The 17726-nt window shown below is 47.6% G+C and overlaps 7 protein-coding genes across 7 annotated transcripts; 3 read left to right on the top strand and 4 right to left on the bottom strand.

The window, feature by feature from the left end:
• Positions 1-272: 272 nt before the first annotated feature.
• T069G_05023 (fungal specific transcription factor domain-containing protein) lies at positions 273-2232 on the bottom strand (the record flags this gene model as incomplete). The annotated part of the gene is made up of 3 exons (XM_056172233.1): positions 273-1643; positions 1754-2078; positions 2156-2232. 3 exons carry the CDS (start codon positions 2230-2232, stop codon positions 273-275), a joined length of 1773 nt encoding a protein of 590 aa, XP_056029091.1.
• Positions 2233-3872: 1640 nt separating this feature from the next.
• Positions 3873-4665, top strand: T069G_05022 (uncharacterized protein; the record flags this gene model as incomplete). The annotated part of the gene is made up of 2 exons (XM_056172232.1): positions 3873-4092; positions 4151-4665. 2 exons carry the CDS (start codon positions 3873-3875, stop codon positions 4663-4665), a joined length of 735 nt encoding a protein of 244 aa, XP_056029090.1.
• Positions 4666-5105: 440 nt separating this feature from the next.
• T069G_05021 (iron-containing alcohol dehydrogenase domain-containing protein) lies at positions 5106-6241 on the bottom strand (the record flags this gene model as incomplete). The annotated part of the gene is made up of 2 exons (XM_056172231.1): positions 5106-5653; positions 5710-6241. 2 exons carry the CDS (start codon positions 6239-6241, stop codon positions 5106-5108), a joined length of 1080 nt encoding a protein of 359 aa, XP_056029089.1.
• A 698-nt stretch (positions 6242-6939) lies between these two features.
• T069G_05020 (fungal specific transcription factor domain-containing protein) lies at positions 6940-9177 on the top strand (the record flags this gene model as incomplete). The annotated part of the gene is made up of 7 exons (XM_056172230.1): positions 6940-7047; positions 7121-7233; positions 7312-7421; positions 7512-7728; positions 7784-8221; positions 8280-8548; positions 8600-9177. The coding sequence occupies 7 exons, from the start codon at positions 6940-6942 to the stop codon at positions 9175-9177; spliced, it is 1833 nt and encodes a 610-aa protein (XP_056029088.1).
• A 254-nt stretch (positions 9178-9431) lies between these two features.
• Positions 9432-10446, bottom strand: T069G_05019 (phosphoenolpyruvate phosphomutase domain-containing protein; the record flags this gene model as incomplete). Its single annotated transcript, XM_056172229.1, has 3 exons — positions 9432-9655; positions 9722-10196; positions 10267-10446. The coding sequence occupies 3 exons, from the start codon at positions 10444-10446 to the stop codon at positions 9432-9434; spliced, it is 879 nt and encodes a 292-aa protein (XP_056029087.1).
• A 579-nt stretch (positions 10447-11025) lies between these two features.
• T069G_05018 (major facilitator superfamily domain-containing protein) lies at positions 11026-13052 on the top strand (the record flags this gene model as incomplete). Its single annotated transcript, XM_056172228.1, has 6 exons — positions 11026-11276; positions 11333-11416; positions 11475-11658; positions 11720-12112; positions 12169-12614; positions 13034-13052. 6 exons carry the CDS (start codon positions 11026-11028, stop codon positions 13050-13052), a joined length of 1377 nt encoding a protein of 458 aa, XP_056029086.1.
• Positions 13053-16355: 3303 nt separating this feature from the next.
• Positions 16356-17726, bottom strand: T069G_05017 (fatty acid desaturase domain-containing protein; the record flags this gene model as incomplete). Its single annotated transcript, XM_056172227.1, has 4 exons — positions 16356-16530; positions 16594-16762; positions 16825-17609; positions 17677-17726. 4 exons carry the CDS (start codon positions 17724-17726, stop codon positions 16356-16358), a joined length of 1179 nt encoding a protein of 392 aa, XP_056029085.1.

The following is a 17726-nucleotide window of genomic DNA, read 5'->3' as shown; positions in this document are numbered from 1 at the left end:
GAGTCTTATATATTACTCCGCCGAATAGATCATGATAAGATTGAGAACACTGGCGAAGCCTGTATCGGACTTCCTAAAAACTGCATTAGACCCCAGATGGGGTAGCCAGATGCGAAGAAGTCTCCCCGCGTCTAGATGACTGATCGGATCACCTTACTTGTGCTTCAATTGAAGCGATAGGCGTGGGGTTGTGCTGCCGACGACTCATTATTCCCGACATTGCCGACCCGAGGGGACACCACCATCGCCTCTGCTACTCTATGCGTGATTGATCACAAGATTGCAAAACAGGAATTGAAAACTGCATGCATCACAGATCGGATATCTGCACGGGACTTTGACGCTTCTTGGCGAGCTTGGACTTCTTCAAGGACTTGCGCCGTGATTCTTGCATTCCCCGCGACGCCCTCCATTCTCACAATCTGAGCCCGAATCCACGCCTTTTCGTCTTGATCCTGCTCCTCTACGCCTAGCATCAATAGAGGCCAGAGCATATTCACAGGAAGCGAGTCATCGGGAGCGAGATCAGAAGAAATTTGATGCGCCAGCTTGCGAATTTGACCAAGGGCATCAGCTGCTTCCTTGGTCAACGGCAGGTGTTTGTAAGCGACGCGATGAAGATGGACTTTGCTGGCGTAGTAGTTGGATAAGTATGTCCGAAAAGCTCTGGTGATGGTGAAAGCCAGATGCGCTGAGATATGAGGCTCCGACAGCTTTCCGGCGACTGCGTAGTCCATGAGTGGCGGGCGCTGATCGTACAATGATCGGAGGTCGGCTGCTATGGAAGCGCCAATGTTCATGACTTCAATCTCGTCTTCGACAGTTCCTCTTGACCGATGCCAGGGATCAATCTTTGAGATACGACCCATGAAGCTTTGTACCTTTTGGAAAAAGACGATGCCGGGCTGGTAGAGGACTTGGAACAAGACGTCCTCAATGTCATCACTGGAAGCATCCTGGCTTCTCGCAATGTCATCTGTCTCAGCATCGAAGCTCGCAGGAGAGGCATCTACGAGTTCAATTTCGTCATCTCGTGACAGAAATAGTCCCTCGCCACCGGCCGACACTGCTCTGGCATCCAACAACCGGATCCAAAGAAGGACTTGCTTTTCAACATGGGAAAATGAGGCTTTATTCCCTTTCTGGAATATTGTATATGCCTGTTTGAGATAACGATGTGCCGTGTCGAGCTTGCTTTCTATAATCCCAACGTAACTCAAGAAGAATAGAGCGGCAAGGAGGCATTCACGCGCTAGGCTATGCTCATTGAATGAATCTGGATCTTGGGCCTCGACTTCCATGGTAGCTTCTTCGTAGTCCTCTGGGGGGACAACAAAGGCCCAAGACCTATCGCTACGACAGAGCAGGGTATATGAGAATGCCAGGATAGCACTACGCAGGACGCGAGAGCTTTTCGACATTGCAACAAGGCCTTGACGGATTGAGAACCACTTCCTCTGAGACTCAACTCCGGCAAGAATAGGCGGGGTGGCGGACTTGGCGAAGAACTCCATTAGTCTCTCACTTGTAGTAGATGCACTCTGATCCAAAGTCTGGTCTCCATTTTCTTGGATGGTTGCAGTATCAGAGTATGAATTAATGATCAGAGGATCCATATGCCTGTTTATATATGCAGTGGGTTCCTATCGACAGCGTGAGTATCAGAATTTTCTCTTTGGCTTTTGTTCGCCGTCAACTATATGTAGAAAGAATAGATGCATGAGTATTAGCAAATTGGATCAACGGTACTTACTATGGCATTCGTGCTAATCGCAATGGTGGTTGCCATATCTGGACTTTCCTGCTGCCAAAGACTGCTGCCGGGATCCCACATAAAGCTAGCATAGTCAAACACTTCATCCATGGCCTGCAGCGTTCGTAAACCAGACGTAGTTGGTGATCTGTCAGTAGACGGAGATAGAGTCAGTTGGTTACTGGATGTGCCACTCTCGCCATTTGCATCCTGCCGTTGCTTTGACAACGCAGGGGCGTGATGTGGTCGCCATTTGCACTCCAAGTTCAGTCGCTCGCAATGAGAGCATCTTGGCCGCTGCTCATCGCACTTTACTTTGCGGCGTCTGTGTATTCACTTTCTATCAGCAAAGCGTCTTGAAGTACATTGTATAGTTGTTATATGAGTGGAAGGAAGCCTCACTTGCAGGTCAAACACCCACACCGTGACCTGTTATAGCGCCTTGCTGGTCCAGCGCGTTGTGGAGAGATCGCGTTCATGATGCCATCCTGTGTAGGAACCTGCAGCGTACTATCTGGATACTCTGACTAAGGATATGTATTCACAGTTACGTATACAGAAGATGTTTAATAAAGATATTCCTTTTCAAGTAATAGGACGAAGTGTGTGCCTTTGATGAGGCGACACAGCCTAATGAGGTAGCTGAAGGAAGAGTTGGAGAAATCATGCACCCCAGAGCGAGTTCTTGGGCAAATGAGGTTAGCGTGTCAAGCAGGCGAACTAAGGGTCTTTGAGGCTATTGAACTCCGTCATGTGACGCGAGCTGTGTTCTACAGTAAGGTAGAATAGCAGATGCTCCGTAGCCTGTTATGTAGGTTGTTAATCATAGAATCGAATAGTAACAAATTTCACGAAGTTCTTGTGTAAATGTATAGAGGCGAGATGCTTAAACGTTGGTCAACTACCCGACTACGTGTAGCCATCTGCAGCCATCAGATTTACAGAGGCTCCCCATTCAGGCATGTGGCTGTACGTTTAGCCTTGGGCGTTGTCTTTTTGGTATAGATACAGGTACATGAGCATTACTCCAGCTGCAGCTGGAGTGGCCTTGGACCCAGACACACGAAGGGACATGGACTAAACGCCCGGATAGAAGAGCGGATACACTAAAAACAGAGACTGCATCTCCGGTAAGCAACAAAGACAGTACGGATAAGACATAATTACTGTATGGCTCTGAGACATAATTACTGTATGACTTTGGCAATGGTTCTACCCATTTAAACAGGCTATTCTTCCTGATGGCCTGCTCATTGCTATCCACGAATGGACACTGTGTTTTGAGGCAAAAATTTGGCTAGCTGTAAGCACTTATTCATGTAAACTAACAAATGTGCTTCTGAGCTGCGATGGCATCTCGTTCAATTCAAGCTTCGGCAATATTTTATCATATATAACAATCGAAGTTTAAATGAGTCTTTAAAGTTAAGATCTGATAATACATATGGTAGCACGAATCATGATTGAATTCCACTACGTCTTAAGGAAACACTGCGCATCAGTCTCACGTAGTGCGCAACTATTTATATATTTGTTTTCGCTTTCCTTTGATCTCTCGTTCGAACATTTAAATAATTCATCGTGCAATTCGAATTGTTGCATGTATCAATTCAATCGCCGGTCTCGGCTCTTATTCATCATTCTCCGGAACCGCCGCGGCATTAATAATTGGCGGTTTGGTCAACTCATTCTTGCCCCGCCACCTGATTACCCGATTAGGAAACCTGTGATGCTGTAAGGCCGTCGTTTCAGGCATTCAATCCAAGAGCAAAGTTGTATTTAAGTCGCGACAATTCTGGCTTTCCGAGAAAAAGATTTCTCTCTCAGATTCATCAGCATTTCCAACAATCATCAGCAACCATCCATTTTTACAATTGCATCAAAGATTCCGCATCAAAAAAAGTTCAATTCCTGCCTTCTACACTTCCTTTTACCTTGTCGCTGCCTGAATTCTCGATTTCAAGGCATCGCTGCCGTTTTTGCTGTGAGTATCCGCTTACGTCATCGCACCGAACCAGTCTAACATAATCAACTTGCACCACCACAGACATATATATCTTATATACCATAACACTTTGTCTTAAATAACATTATTTTGTTATTACATACATTGATCACAATGTCGGCAACTCAAATTCAACAGAACGGCTGGACATCCGTGCCATTGGACCCAAGCAAGCTCTTTAACGGCGAGCCATTCAAGAATGTCCCGGGACCGCTTCTTGTCGCCGACATCAAATTCCCCAGTGATGATCCTATCGTCGCTAAAGTCCAAAGCTATGCCAAGGAAAAGCTACCTATTGAGACTTTCAATCACAGCATGAGAGTATTTTATTTCGGTATGAAAGCTCAAATACCCAATAAGTATGTCTGCATGGCTAACATACCTTTACATAGCCAGCGCCATTGTTAGACAACAATTCCCCGAGCATGCCGACACATTCTCTCCTTCCACTCTTGCTCTAGTTTCCCTCTTACATGACATTGGCACTGCTGAGGAAAACCTGGCTGCCACCAACATGTCATTTGAGTTTTATGGAGGATTCAAGGCCCTCAACCTCCTCTTGGAGCTTGGAGCCTCCAAAGACCAAGCCGAGGCTATTGCTGAGACTATTATTCGTCACCAAGATCTTGGCACAGTTGGCAACATCACGTTTTTGGGTCAAGTCATCCAGCTAGCCACTATTTACGACAACGCCAGCAACCACCCATACGTCAAGAACATTACGGAAATTATTCACAACGACACCCTCACGGATGTCAACAAGGCCTTCCCTCGCACGGGGTGGCTTGGATGCTTTGCGAAAACAATTGACCGAGAGGAGGAGCTCAAGCCGTGGTGCCATAGCACTCATATTCCTGACTTCTCCAAGGTGATTCTCAACAACACCTTCATGCAGCCATATGAGTAAGAGCAAAGTGTCTATTCATTTACGGCGATATAGGCTCATACAGGCAATTTGTGATTGGAATACAAGAGACGGAGAACCTAAGTGTGAGATGTTTGAATTCTGCACACTCCTTGTTATATAAAATTTACATGGGAAGTTCTTAACGTGTTTGGGGTAAACGCCCTCTTTCACTCACTCAGTAATAGATACTAAGAATACAAAGAGCGCATCATGCAGCTTGATTCCGTAGCTACTTGAACTGTTCCTTTTATCAATTGGCTTATGCTACGTTATTTAGCCAAAGTTGTTTTGGTTCATCCACGCTAATATTGGTGAATAACGACAGTCAATAATGGCAGGCTATAGAAACAAGAGTGAGAAGGTGAACATTGAATCTGAATGAGCTTTATAAGTTAGCGAATAATTGTATGCAGCCGAAAATTTTCCCAAGCAATAGCCTCTCATTCTACAATTTGCGCCGGTTTTCCATCCCATGCTCGCTTCAACAGCTCTCTTACTGCGTTCTTCTCAATCGTTCTAGGACTCCAAAATGGCTTCTGTAGCAGCGTTTCGACTGCCAAATCAATACCTTCTTCTTTCATTCCAAGATCCTTGAGGCTATAAGTAATCCCTAGTTTAGATAACAGTTTGTTCAGGCCATTGACAGCATTCCCATCGCTATCCGGGATATTTTCTGCCAACTCTTTCATAACTTCGGGGATACTTGGAGCTAGATATGCGAGCGCATGAGGCAAAATAATAGCATGCGTTTCAGCGTGAGGCAGATTAAAGGTGCCTCCAAGGACATGACAGAGCTTATGATGCAATGATACACTGGCTCCGGCAAGACATTTACCGCAAAGCCAAGCGCCAAGCAAGGCATCTGAACGAGCGGCGATATCGTTGAGATTTTCCATTATTTGGGGTAGCGAGGTAGACAAGGTCTGTATGCCCTTGATGGCGAACGTGCTGGTGATCGGGTTGGCGTCCGGAGCATATAAAGCCTCCACTATATGTTGTAATTGTGTCAGAGATTGCAGGTCTAGCTTGTTAATATCCACATACCAGCGTGGGCCATAGCATTGAGGCCACTTGTTGCACTTATGTTTGTGGGCAGCGTCAATGTCAATTTCACATCGTAAATGACTACTGCGGGTATTGCCTTGCGATCAACATGGGTAACCTTTACCCTATTCTCCGTCTGGCCGACAATCGGCGTCATTTCACTGCCTGCGTATGTCGTCGGGATGCAGATATGAGGCAACCCCGTTCGAACAAACAATGCTTTACCAAGGCCGACGGCACTGCCACCGCCAATTGACACAAAACAGTCGGCACCGACAGACGTGGAGTACTCCAGAGCCTCTTCAGTGACCTCTTTGGGCGTGTGCATTGTGACTCGGGTGAATGAGCCAGCTACATGTATCTGGCCGCTCAAAAGTTTGGCGACATCGTCAACGTAGAATGCCTTGCTGGGCGTTGTGAGGATGAGTGGTTTAGTACAGCCAAGTTTGGAGAGTTCGGAGGGTAGTTTGGAAAGGCTGTCTTCTCCAAAGAGGACTCTTTGGTTACTTTCATTGTACTCGTAAGAAGCCATTTTTGGGTGACTTAGGAAGTGCTTAATACAACGGTCAGTATGAATAATAAGTACATGTAGTCTTGGCGATAGGTAAAGAGCTAATTGTCAATGACAGAGAGAGGCATCTGCATATATATATGTATGTGCCTAGATGGCGATATGTCAGCTTAAAGCCAAAACGTAAATCTTTGAGGCTCAAATGCTTTAGCGCACGTATCTTTTGTGGGTGACCAAGCTATGACACAGGTTAAACGTTGATGCATTCAAGCATTTCGTTGTCATGAATCAGCACTTAGTAAGGTCTGATTCCGGTCCACCGAGCTCATTCATTGTGAGAAAGAAACTCAGTGTTTCATTCACAACGTGATTAAATAACCTCCTGTAGCTAGAATATCCATCGAGGCCGAGGCGAATCGCGCATTGAGTATCTAATTTAATTTGATGTTTATAAAAGAAATTTCCAGAAATGAAATCGCCGGCTACAGGGTAGCGAATAGGATCAGATGTGTTCCATTTCGCAGAGCAAAATGTGGTCACGTGCCGGACATTGGCCGTGAGCCATCTGTCCGCCTGCCCGAACTCAGCATTACTTCATGTTCTTATGGCTCCCAATAATTCACCAAAATCAAGGGATATCGTCGTGATTCTAAAGACTCCAGAAGACGGCTCTCCAGGCAACGGGGCGTGTGCCAGGTCGAGTTGCCCAATGTCTGCAAATGTCTTCACAAGTCACTCCCACCGTTCCCACAGCCCGAGCTGAGCCACAAGGCGAGCCAACCAAACAGCCGAGACGGAGGGCCTGCAATGAGTGCAAGCAGCAAAAAGTAGGAGATTTGTTGATATTTCCCATCTTACTCATTATTCTATGTATTAGCAGAGAGCTTACAGCCTTTGCAGCTTCGATGTGATTTGGTGGCCGGCGACAGCGCCCCAAGTACGTGCTCTCGATGTCAGAGACTGAGTCTTGCATGCAAAGTAGACACCGACTTCCGAAGGACACGGAAGAGAAGGTAAGTGTTTCAAAATGAGACACTTCTAATTTTTGGAGGAGAAAGGAGTTGTCTAACATAGATCTCACCCATGTCTAGGAAATCCTTTGAGCTGGAGAATGAAGTCAGAGAGCTTAGACGTCAATTAGCCACTCGCGAAACTACCAACGCTGCACTTGAATGGCCAATCCTAACTCCAGCAGCTCCTTGTTAGTATATCCAGCTTTTTTCACGGATACATCACTGTTTATTGTTGGTCAGCCATGAGAAACTAACATATCCTGGTTGATGCGTCTTAGCCGAGGCGCGCGTTAGCGAGGCAGCTGTATCATCGGTATCCGGGGCGTCTGGCGTATCGCCAGATCCAAAAGAAAGCTCTCGTGTGCCGGGACTGACTACACAACCCGTCATCGACCAACCCCAGGCACCGCGGAGATCGATCATTACCATTCCAAGGGCCAGGAAGCTAGGCAATGTTGAGCTGTCTGTCGAAGAGATTGATGAGCTGTATCTCATGTGAGGAAGAAAAGATGGCGTCTCTCGACTGAGAATAAACTGACATCAAACGTAGTTATATACTTCACTACCACCCATATCTACCATTTTTGGATCCGAGCACCTCGCTTCATGAGTACTTCGAATCGTCTGAGCTCCTTTTTTGGTCCATCATTTCTGTCGCCGCCCGAAGACTACAAAGCCATCCCACACTACTGCCTAAGCTCGCGAGAAGCGTCACCGACTATCTATGGAAAACCCTTCGCTCTATTCCATATTCACTCCGAGCAGTGCAAAGCCTGGTGATTCTCTGTACATGGCCTTTTCCGACAAGCAGCAGCACTGCAGATCCAACGTATATGCTAGCGGGCATGATGGTGCAGATTGGAACGCAAATGGGGCTACATCGCGCTCTCAACGCAGAGGACTTTGTCAAGGTTCCTTTGCATCTCAGCGTGTATGAGTACTCCGAATGGGTCAAGACATGGGAAGCTTGCAATATTGTCGCACAAAGGTGAAATCACAATTCTCCAAACTTCACTTTCGTCACTACCTATCTAATGCTCTCATAGCGTAAGTGTCGGATGCGGCCTGCCAGCTACGATACAAATGCACGATTGGTCCCTCACGGTTGCACCCGAGTCGACAATGTCATCACCTCACGATATTGCTCTGAGATGGCATCTTCGCATCGAACAATTTCGATATAGAGTGTCTCAAGCGCTGACATCCAATGCTCTCGACCCTGCCGGATTCATGTCAGCTCGTGAGCGACTCTCACTGTACCGACTTCTCAACGCGTCTCTCGTGGACTTGGAGCGCGAGGCAATAAATATGACGCGTAATGGATTTGCCCCTCTCAAGCCCGCCAATTATGCTAATGAGTGCGCAGCCATAACTCGTTACTATCTCGCCGCCGCCCGTCTTCATCTCCACTCGTTCTACCTCTTTGACGAACCTAGTGTCGATGGATACTCCGACCGCATCGTTGTATTATACCAAACTGCCTATTCACTGATAGAGCAATGCCTTGAGATGGATAATCAGGAAAGTGGATTCTTTCATTACTGCCCATTCTTCTGTTACCAGGTGTTTGTCTCTGCGGCCTTTATCATTCTCAAAGTGATGATGAATGGGTATTTCGAAAAGCTACTGGATATTGAAGCTGGAAAAAGACTGCTTGATGCCGCCATATCGTCACTGCGAAAGATGTCGGTTGCGAATAACGATCTCCCGGGCCGTCTCAGCGACGTCATTGGCTTCTTTTGTACTCTGCCGGATCCTCGAGTCATTAGCGGTGACTCCGTTGATGATTTGCGCCTGCGTGTTCGAAATCGCCTGAGCATGAGCATCGTTTACGACTCGCTGTGGGAATGGCGAAAACATTTCCAAGCTGACGGTGGCGATAATGAAAACTCTGAAGAAGTACAAGATAAGTTGATGATTCCGAATTACGCCCGTCTTCGCTAACATTAAATGCACAGCCGCTATTCAGTTCCGAAGACATGCAAGATGCCATGATGTTTGATCATTTGAGTAGTCTTGCAGATGGATTCAACTTGGGATGGCAGGGATGATGGCTTCTAATGCATCGCAGATACAAAATTCACAGATGAGGTCGAGTGTGTGCTGTAGTCAAAACGTGGCAATCGTCATGACGCTCATACCCGCTTCTATTTTCCGCATTATCTATGGACACAAAATTTCTCAAATATCAACTAGAATTACACCTTTTCGTACAGCTGCCCTCCAGCTGCAACATCTACCGCAGTCGCCTCCTTCAAGCCTACAACTGTGAACAGCTTCTTGGGGGTAAAAGTCGGATCAATGTCAGTGACGCCAGTCTCCTTGATTCGCAAGTATGTGCTACGTATGGCTTCATACGCTGGGGCAAGGGCTGCAAAGGGATAGATGATGATTCTGAAGCCAAGCTCCCTTGCTTCGGCCACTGTCCAGGATGGTGTAGCTCCATTCTCAACCATGTTCAGGAGAACTGGGGTTGGTGCAAGCGAACGGCACACCTCTCGCGCTTCTTCCTTGGTGGTCACGCCCTCAAGGAATGCAACATCAGCACCAGCAGCGGCTGCAGCCTTCAGCCTACGGATAGCCTCTTCGAAGCCATGTGTCTGAAGAGCATCTGTCCGGGCAATGATGACAATGTCAGACGCCAACTTGTCTCGGGCGGCAGCGGCAGCACTGATGCGTTGCTGAAAGACGTCAACGCTAACGACCTCTTTGCCCCCAAGGTGTCCACAGCGCTTGGTCTGAATCTGATCCTCAATGTGCAGACCCGCGACACCGCTGCGGTGGTATTGCGCCACCGTGCGAGCAACCATGTTGGGTCCGCCGTAGCCCGTGTCAGCGTCAGCAATCAGAGGGATGCGGGGGTTCAGATTCGCAATCATCTCAGCATGCTCTCTCATGTCATTGAGTGAGGCAAAGCCCAAGTCTGGCTGTCCAAGCTTTGAAGCACATGTTCCGGCGCCCGTCTAGGTGCAGTATTAGCATCATGGGGGCTTAAATCATGTCCATAGTGGGGAGCAACCGGGGGTTGCTTACCATGTAGAGACCATCAAATCCAACCTCTAGAGCAATTCTGGCACTGAAACCATCATAGACACCTGGCATGACAATCAATTCATCGCTTTCTGTGAGCATCTTTCGGAGCCGAGTTGCTGCGGGAGTGGGGGTGGCGGCATGTCCATTGTGCCCATTTGCATTTCCGTTTGTGTAAGTCATTTTGGCGAAGCTGGCGAAAGCGAAGTGTTGAATGGAAGGAGATGAAAAAGCTGTTGAAGAGACTTGCCCTGAGAAAATTTTCATCTAAATCTGAAAAGTTTTATCCAGTTTTATATATCTCCAGAGTCTGAGTGATCATCACATTTACAGTTCATCATTGAGGAGACGATCGCTCGCCGGACGGAGGGCCGACCGGCGTTTCCTCTCCGATCGGCCAGCTGACGATGCCGATCGGCGTCTCTGTTGCTGAGCGCCAGACAATAGCTCGCCCCCTATTTCCTCACCAGCGCTCTACCCCAGGTTTTCCTTGATTTTAGGTCCGACAAAGTTTAATCACTGGGGTAATATCTGGGGTCCCCGCGTCGATGGTCTGCCGGTCCGGGTTACACTCTGACACTGTTGCTCTTCATCTTGTGCGTGTAAGCCTGAAAGTATATATTTCCACGATGCATCGACTGCTTTTCTTTCAACCTTGATGTGCTCTCTTGATTCTGGCGCCTCTCTTACCGGCACCGTTGATGCTATCAATGCAAATACTTTGAACATACTTCACTCAACGTTCGTTCAAGAGACTTCACCATGAGCTCAGACACAGTCTCCAAGAGTGATGTGGCTGCTACTCCGGTGAAGGAGAACGCATCCGGTCACGAACACTTGGAGACAATGCCTGATATCAGCACTGAGAAGGGCGGGCTTGCTCAGGAGGAACTCCTTGAGACACCAGAATGGCGGGCTCGCGAAAAGAGATTGGTTCGTAAACTTGATATGACCCTGCTCCCTGTAGTATGGATCTTATACTTGTTTAACTACTTGGACCGAAACAACATCTCGTATGACCCCTTTAGAGATTGAACTTGTGGAATTACATGCTGACATAGAACCTTAGTCAAGCTAGATTGAACACCTTTGAGAGGGACCTCGGATTAACCGGCGACGATTTCAATACTGCTGTATCCATCTTGAATGTTGGGTCAGTCCATATTCAGAGTATTTGCCTTTTTGGTCATCATTGCTTAATGAAAAGATAGATATATGCTTGCCCAGCTCCCGTCCAACATGCTCATCACTCGTATCAGGCCCAGTATTTACTTGCCTGCCTGTGTCGCTATTTGGTCATGCGTGTCAGCCGCCACAGCAGCCGCGACGAGCTATGGAGGCCTGGTTGCGGTTCGCTTCTTTCTCGGAATTGTGGAAGCTCCTTTCTTCCCAGGCGTGAGTTCCAACTGGCCTTCTATAAGCAATGAGTATGCTGACCTCTGCCTCCTATAAAAAGGCTTTCTATCTCTTGTCTTGCTGGTACACAAGAAAAGAGCTAGCCCTACGCACTGCCGTCCTGTACTCTGGCCTTGTCCTCGCAACCGCGTTCTCAGGCTTGATTGCAGCCGGTGTGTTCTCTGGTCTTGATGGAGCTAGAAACATCGCTGGCTGGCAGTGGCTCTTCATCATTGACGGCTCAGGCAGTTTCTTTGCAGCTCTGGTCGCCTTCTTTCTTCTTCCCGATTACATCGAATCCAAAACTGGCAGTGGCAGGTGGCTGTTTACAGAGGAAGAACGAGAGCTAGCCGCGAAGAGAATGGCTCTTGATCGTGTGTCGCTCCCCGAAGCAGACCGATCTGTTTGGTACGGCGTGCGTCTAGCACTTAGGGACTACCGAACTTGGATATTCGTAAGTTTTTTCATACCGCACATTTATTGTCCGTAGCTCACATATTGTACCTCCAGACACTCCTCCTTTGCTCCAACCATACTGCCTACGGATTCAACTACTTCTTCCCTACCATCGTAAGCGGCTTCCACATCGGCTCACAGACCATCACACTCGTCCTCACGGCACCCCCATACCTCTTTGGTGCCGCGGTATCATTTGCAGTAGCCTACTCAAGTGACCGTCGCAACGAACGAAGCTACCACATCTCGATACCGATGGCCGTTGCAGCTGTAGGTTTCATCATTTCCACAGCAACGCTAAACATTGGGGCTCGCTACTTTGCGTCTTTCCTCTATTGCTCTGGCGCCTTTGCGGCCAATGCCATGGTATACTCGTGGGCTGCGAGTACGCTTAACCAGACGCCTGAAAAGCGGGCTGCTGCGACGGCCATTATTAACTTGCTTGCTCAGCTGGGTAATATTTGGAGTCCATACTTTTTCCGACCACAAGATGAACCTCGGTATGCGCTCGCCATGATACTGATGATGGTGTTTTCTTTTATTAGTATTGGGTGCTCTTCATTGCTGAAGATCTTGCTCCGGAGGGAGAATGTTAAGCTACAAAGGGAGGCAGATATCTCTGGACAGAGGGTCACACTGTATACCTTGTAATTTCACCTTGGAGATATGATTCATGGGGTTTATGATAAATTATGCATTCTTTTTACTCGAGCCCCAAGTTGTTGATGTCTATACTGTATAGAGGAAGCCTTCGAAAAGAGTGACTACATGTAACTAATGCCCCAGCGAGTGCTTCCAACGTATCTGATTCTTCAAATATGTGCTATCTTCTAAAGTCCAAGCTTAACACTCCTCTCCGTTTTCTTGTCTTTGTTCAGGGCATTTCACAAGGCGTTTGATTACCTCAGTTGCCCCTAAGTTATCGCAGGAGCTGGTAGTGCCTGGTGGCTCAGGAGGTAGCTCAGAGTACACTGACATACCTATAGATAGTAGCCTCCAATTTCTATAGTATCAGCTAATAGCCTCTAGAATCAGATAGCAGCCTTCAGTTGGTCCAGTATCAGATAGTAGTCTCAAATAGTTATGATATCAGGTAATAGCCAAATATTTCTTTCATCTCTGCCGGAATATGTTGACTTCTATAAATCCTACTCCGCCGATCTTCCCAGCTCTCATTTACAAAGAATTGATCTGTATTGAGTGAATAATTCACAAACCGAGCCATCAAGTTGATGATAGACGAATGACCAATAGTTATGTACAAAGAGAGACATAGAGGAGCATTCCTAGGGATTTCAACACCAAAAAGGTCATTATATGCTTACATCACACTAGTGCTGTACCCATGGTAATTCCAAAGTATTAGATGCACGGCCTATAGTAGAAACTTTCTATGTGGAACCAAAACTACCTAGAAGTATAAGAGAATTAATTTTCTTTCTATATCTGGCAGACATGACTCATGATAATCCCATACAATGCTTGGCATAGTTTAGATTTACAATGCTATGATCAACCGCCATCGTAAATTAACTTTCTTATCTCTTGCGTACGTGGAAACGCAAACAAATCTTCAGTCCCAGCAGATATGTGTAGATAGCCGGTAGTCGTTGGAGTCATCTATTACTTTTCCCGGAAACCGAAACTTTCTTGTGCTGAACTTTAATAGAAAGGTCCTATATAATGGGCCGTCATTCTCATTCTAGTCTTCCGTAATCTCCTCTTTCTACACTACTCATACGGAAGCCTTGTTTTTCAGCGTCGATGACCTGCCTTCTGGAACACAAACCAAGTAAACCAAAGACATGCTACTCATCAACCTCCCCATATTCATCTACCATGGAGCCATGCCATAACATTCAGCAACTCCCCCTGGAGCTGAGGTGGAAGATATGGTCTAAAGTTGGCGAAACAGACAGCTATACTCAATTGCTTCGCACAAACCGCCTCATTCGATCCGACATTCTATCCCTCATCCCTGGCATAGGTCTTTGTTGCCAATGTTCGCCGTACAAGCCCTGTTCATGTGACAAATCTATCGCAGTCAAGAGACTTACCATCGTCGTGGAACCCGACTGCTCTCCCCAATCCTGGCTCAAGTTCTCGGTCTCAGTGCTTCGTGGTCAAGGAACATCTTGGAAGGTTGGAAGTCTAGATGACATGCTTGCACAATCTCTCCGTTACCTTCGCCCAAAAGAAATACTCATCGACTTCCAAGCTCCAAAGAAGGGCTACTACCAAACAAATTTCCTGATATTGCACGCTAAGCTGTTTGACGTTTGCGCGGCTCTGGACCTTGTTCAAGCCCAAAATTCACGGTCGCTGCATCTGCATTTCAGCGATCCTTGGGCAAATTCTGATAGTGGCCCAAATAAGCCGTTCTGGGAAAATCGACCCCGGATCTATGGGATGAAAGAAAAAGACATGATTCGCCTGGTACGTGGTGGAGATCTCAGACCGCTCATATATAATTTTAATCAACTTGGGAGGCGAGACGCCTTCCTATATTTTTACGAAATGATTTTGACCCCGTTTTGTATGCATTGGGCTTGGAGGAACGCAAAGGTTACATTCGACAGGGAGCCTAAATTGAAGAGTACCTCATTCATCACATCAACGTTTGCAGCCGGCCGACGACATATCGTATATCACGGTATCAATGCCTTACTCCTTACAGCGTGGGCCTATACCGAACAGGTTATGCGAGAGGGAAAGATTAAAGAATCTGAAGAAGAGTTTGTGCCCCAAATCGAAAATCATGAAGACATACGTGTGAAATGGGCCTCTCAAGAGCTACATCATAGCTCTTGGAAAAAGGCATTTGAGTGTTATCTCAACTTTACCATCGCCACCTCCGAAAGCTTTCAGCGTATTATGGATGTCGGAATGGCGCAGACAGCAAATTTGCCTGAAACCATTTGGTGGCATTTGGACAACTCTCCAAAAGACGCATTCTCAGAGGAACACCCTGGATCTGCTGTAGGGGCAGGGAATATGGGTTTTGAGATTGGCACCTGGACGTGGAACCATGATATCATACGACGAAGATATCACGAATGGGTTCAACTCTGGGACGATTCGCAATACGATGATTTCGATCCCTCTTTGTTCGACTCATTTTATTCGCTCCTAGATTTGCATCATAGACCGACCCTGGAGTTTCGCCCGGAGAGAGTTTCAGAATTTGAATCCATGTCGGATGAAGAGAACGAGATTGTGCCCTACGAGGAGTTTGAACCACATCAGCTGAGATATATTTGGCCACTCAGCTGGAAATGGCAACGTAGCTCGGGTTGGAAACGTCGGCAATGCTTGGAATCTGTAATTAGTTTCTATATGTGCTTACACAGCCTAGCTTAGCTGTATGTAAACCGTTGAGTTGTCACAGGCTCTATTTGACCCCTCCTTAGTCAAGCCTACTTCTCTGTTTGCTCTTGTTTGTAGCCAGCTTTTCCCACTTCTTGGATGGACCGTGGGCGCTGGGCCTGGGATAACGGATCTAGCCGGACTGTTGGGTACCTTTATTTGTCAATGCAAAATGTGCCATTTAAAGACGTCTATGGTAAATAATTTGCTGGCTTGTATATCTTGAGAGTTGAAGCTGGGCTATCTGCTCGGTATCAAGATCAATCGGTATCAAAATCAATTGGTATCAAGATCAATTGGTATCAAGATCAATCGGTGACGCATTGTGTTCCCAACTACGAGTGCGCGGAAACTCGGATGTAGTTCAGTGACGCGTGAGAGAGAACATAGATGAGTACTGCGGCGACGATTTTACATCATCATCACCAGCATCATTATGAGCATCAGTTTCTTCAATATTCTCCAAGCTGACCTGAGACATTGAATGTATCCATGTACATGTACCGTCGCGTCGCCTACATGCAGTCACCTGACGCGGCTCGTCAAATCACAATCCATCTTCTGTCCTCTCCCCTCTTCTACCTTGATTTTTTTAGTTTCATCCAACATCCTCTTGTCATCATCGTCTCATTGCAAAAGCGCGTCTTTATAATCCGTTAAATCAAGTCTATTAACGTTGCGATGCCTCCGCCTCTCTATTTTCCGTGTCCTCATAGTCTATCGTTGTGCACAAAGGCAAACCCGGTCCATCTCATGAGAATAACTCCAATGACCGTGCAAAGCCGACCCGATCCTCTATCCGAGTTTTACCGCCATTTTCTCTGAAATACCCAACCTGCCGAGCCGATAAATTTCCAACACAATCGTTCATTCAATCATTGCGCCCACTTGAGAGCTCCAGGCGCCGACTCATCGGCAACCACGTACTTGCACTTGGTGAAGTTGGTCCAGAGCTGTCCAATGAAGGATCGCTCGTCGCGGTGGTACAAATCGCCGAGCATAGGCTTGATAGCCTCAGTGGCCTCTCCAGCATAGTAAAAGGGAATGCGACTAAGGAGAAAATGTCAGTTGCTTGCAGCCCCAACCTGAAAGAGCATTCAATTGCTAACGTACGGGAAAAGATGGTGAACAACGTGGTGCTCAATGATGCAGTGGAACAGGTGGCGGCCAACAAAGCCAAACTCTCTGTCGACAGTGGCCAGGGCACCCTTGACAAAGGTCCAGTTCTCGGCCTGGTAGTGAGGCACCTCCATGTGGGTGTGGTGGAGATAGGTGATGGCGACTAAAATCATTCACTTCGTTAGCAATTCTGTTCGGCATGAAGAGGCCATTTCAAAGACGTACTCAGCCAGTGGTGAACCCAGAAGTAAGGCTGGGCATAAGCCAGCAGCACGGTGCTCGTTCCCACGACGCCAGCGAGCTTGTACAGGGCGAAAAAGGTCAAGCCGAGGCCGACATCGGACAGCGCAATCCAAGGAGCCTCGCTACGGCGGAATACGGCGCTGTTTGGCGAGAAGTGGCTCTTGCCGAACATGGTGTTTGCGCTCTTCTGAAGACTACCTCTGCCGGCTGAGATGTTGAACGTGAGGTAAACCTGCCAGGCAAAGAGCTGATGAAACATCAGCGTGACGAACTGGTAGGCGGGCGTATCCTCGAGCATCTCAAGCGAAGCCATTGCACGCTTGAGATAGTCCGCCTTGGTCCTCGGAACAAAGGCCATGTCCTTCTCCATGTGGCCGGTGAACATGTGGTGGCGGTGGTGAGAAAACTTCCAAGAGTAGTACGGCACCAGCAGAGCAGAGTGGGAGAAGAAGCCGACAACGTGGTTGAGCCAGCCGTGCTTGGAAAAGGCGCCGTGTCCGGCCTCGTGTCCCAGGATCCAAAGACCAGTGCAGACCAGGCCCTGAACGAAGCCATAGACAATCCAGGCAATGGCCCGGAGAGTGGAATCAGGAATGGTGGGAATGTACGTGATGGCAGCCCAGCCAAGAGCTCCAATCATGACAACATCGCGCACCAGATAGCCCATGGAGATGGCCACGGATGGCTCAAAGCAGTGCTTGGGAATGGCAGCCCGGATGGTGTTGATATCGGGAAACCGACTCTCACCCTCGGGCAGCTTGCTACAACTGGGGGTCAGCACACGACGAGAAATTTTCCAGCCTGGAAAGACTTGATGGATTGAGGCCAACTGACATTGAGGCCACGGCGCCTCCGCGCTTGGTCACTGTCGTGGTGGTAGCCAT

Source organism: Trichoderma breve, chromosome 3 (genome assembly GCF_028502605.1).
Source record: "Trichoderma breve strain T069 chromosome 3, whole genome shotgun sequence".
Classification (NCBI taxonomy): domain Eukaryota; kingdom Fungi; phylum Ascomycota; class Sordariomycetes; order Hypocreales; family Hypocreaceae; genus Trichoderma; species Trichoderma breve.
Note: the sequence above shows the minus strand (reverse complement) of the source record. Positions and strands in the feature narration are given on the sequence as shown.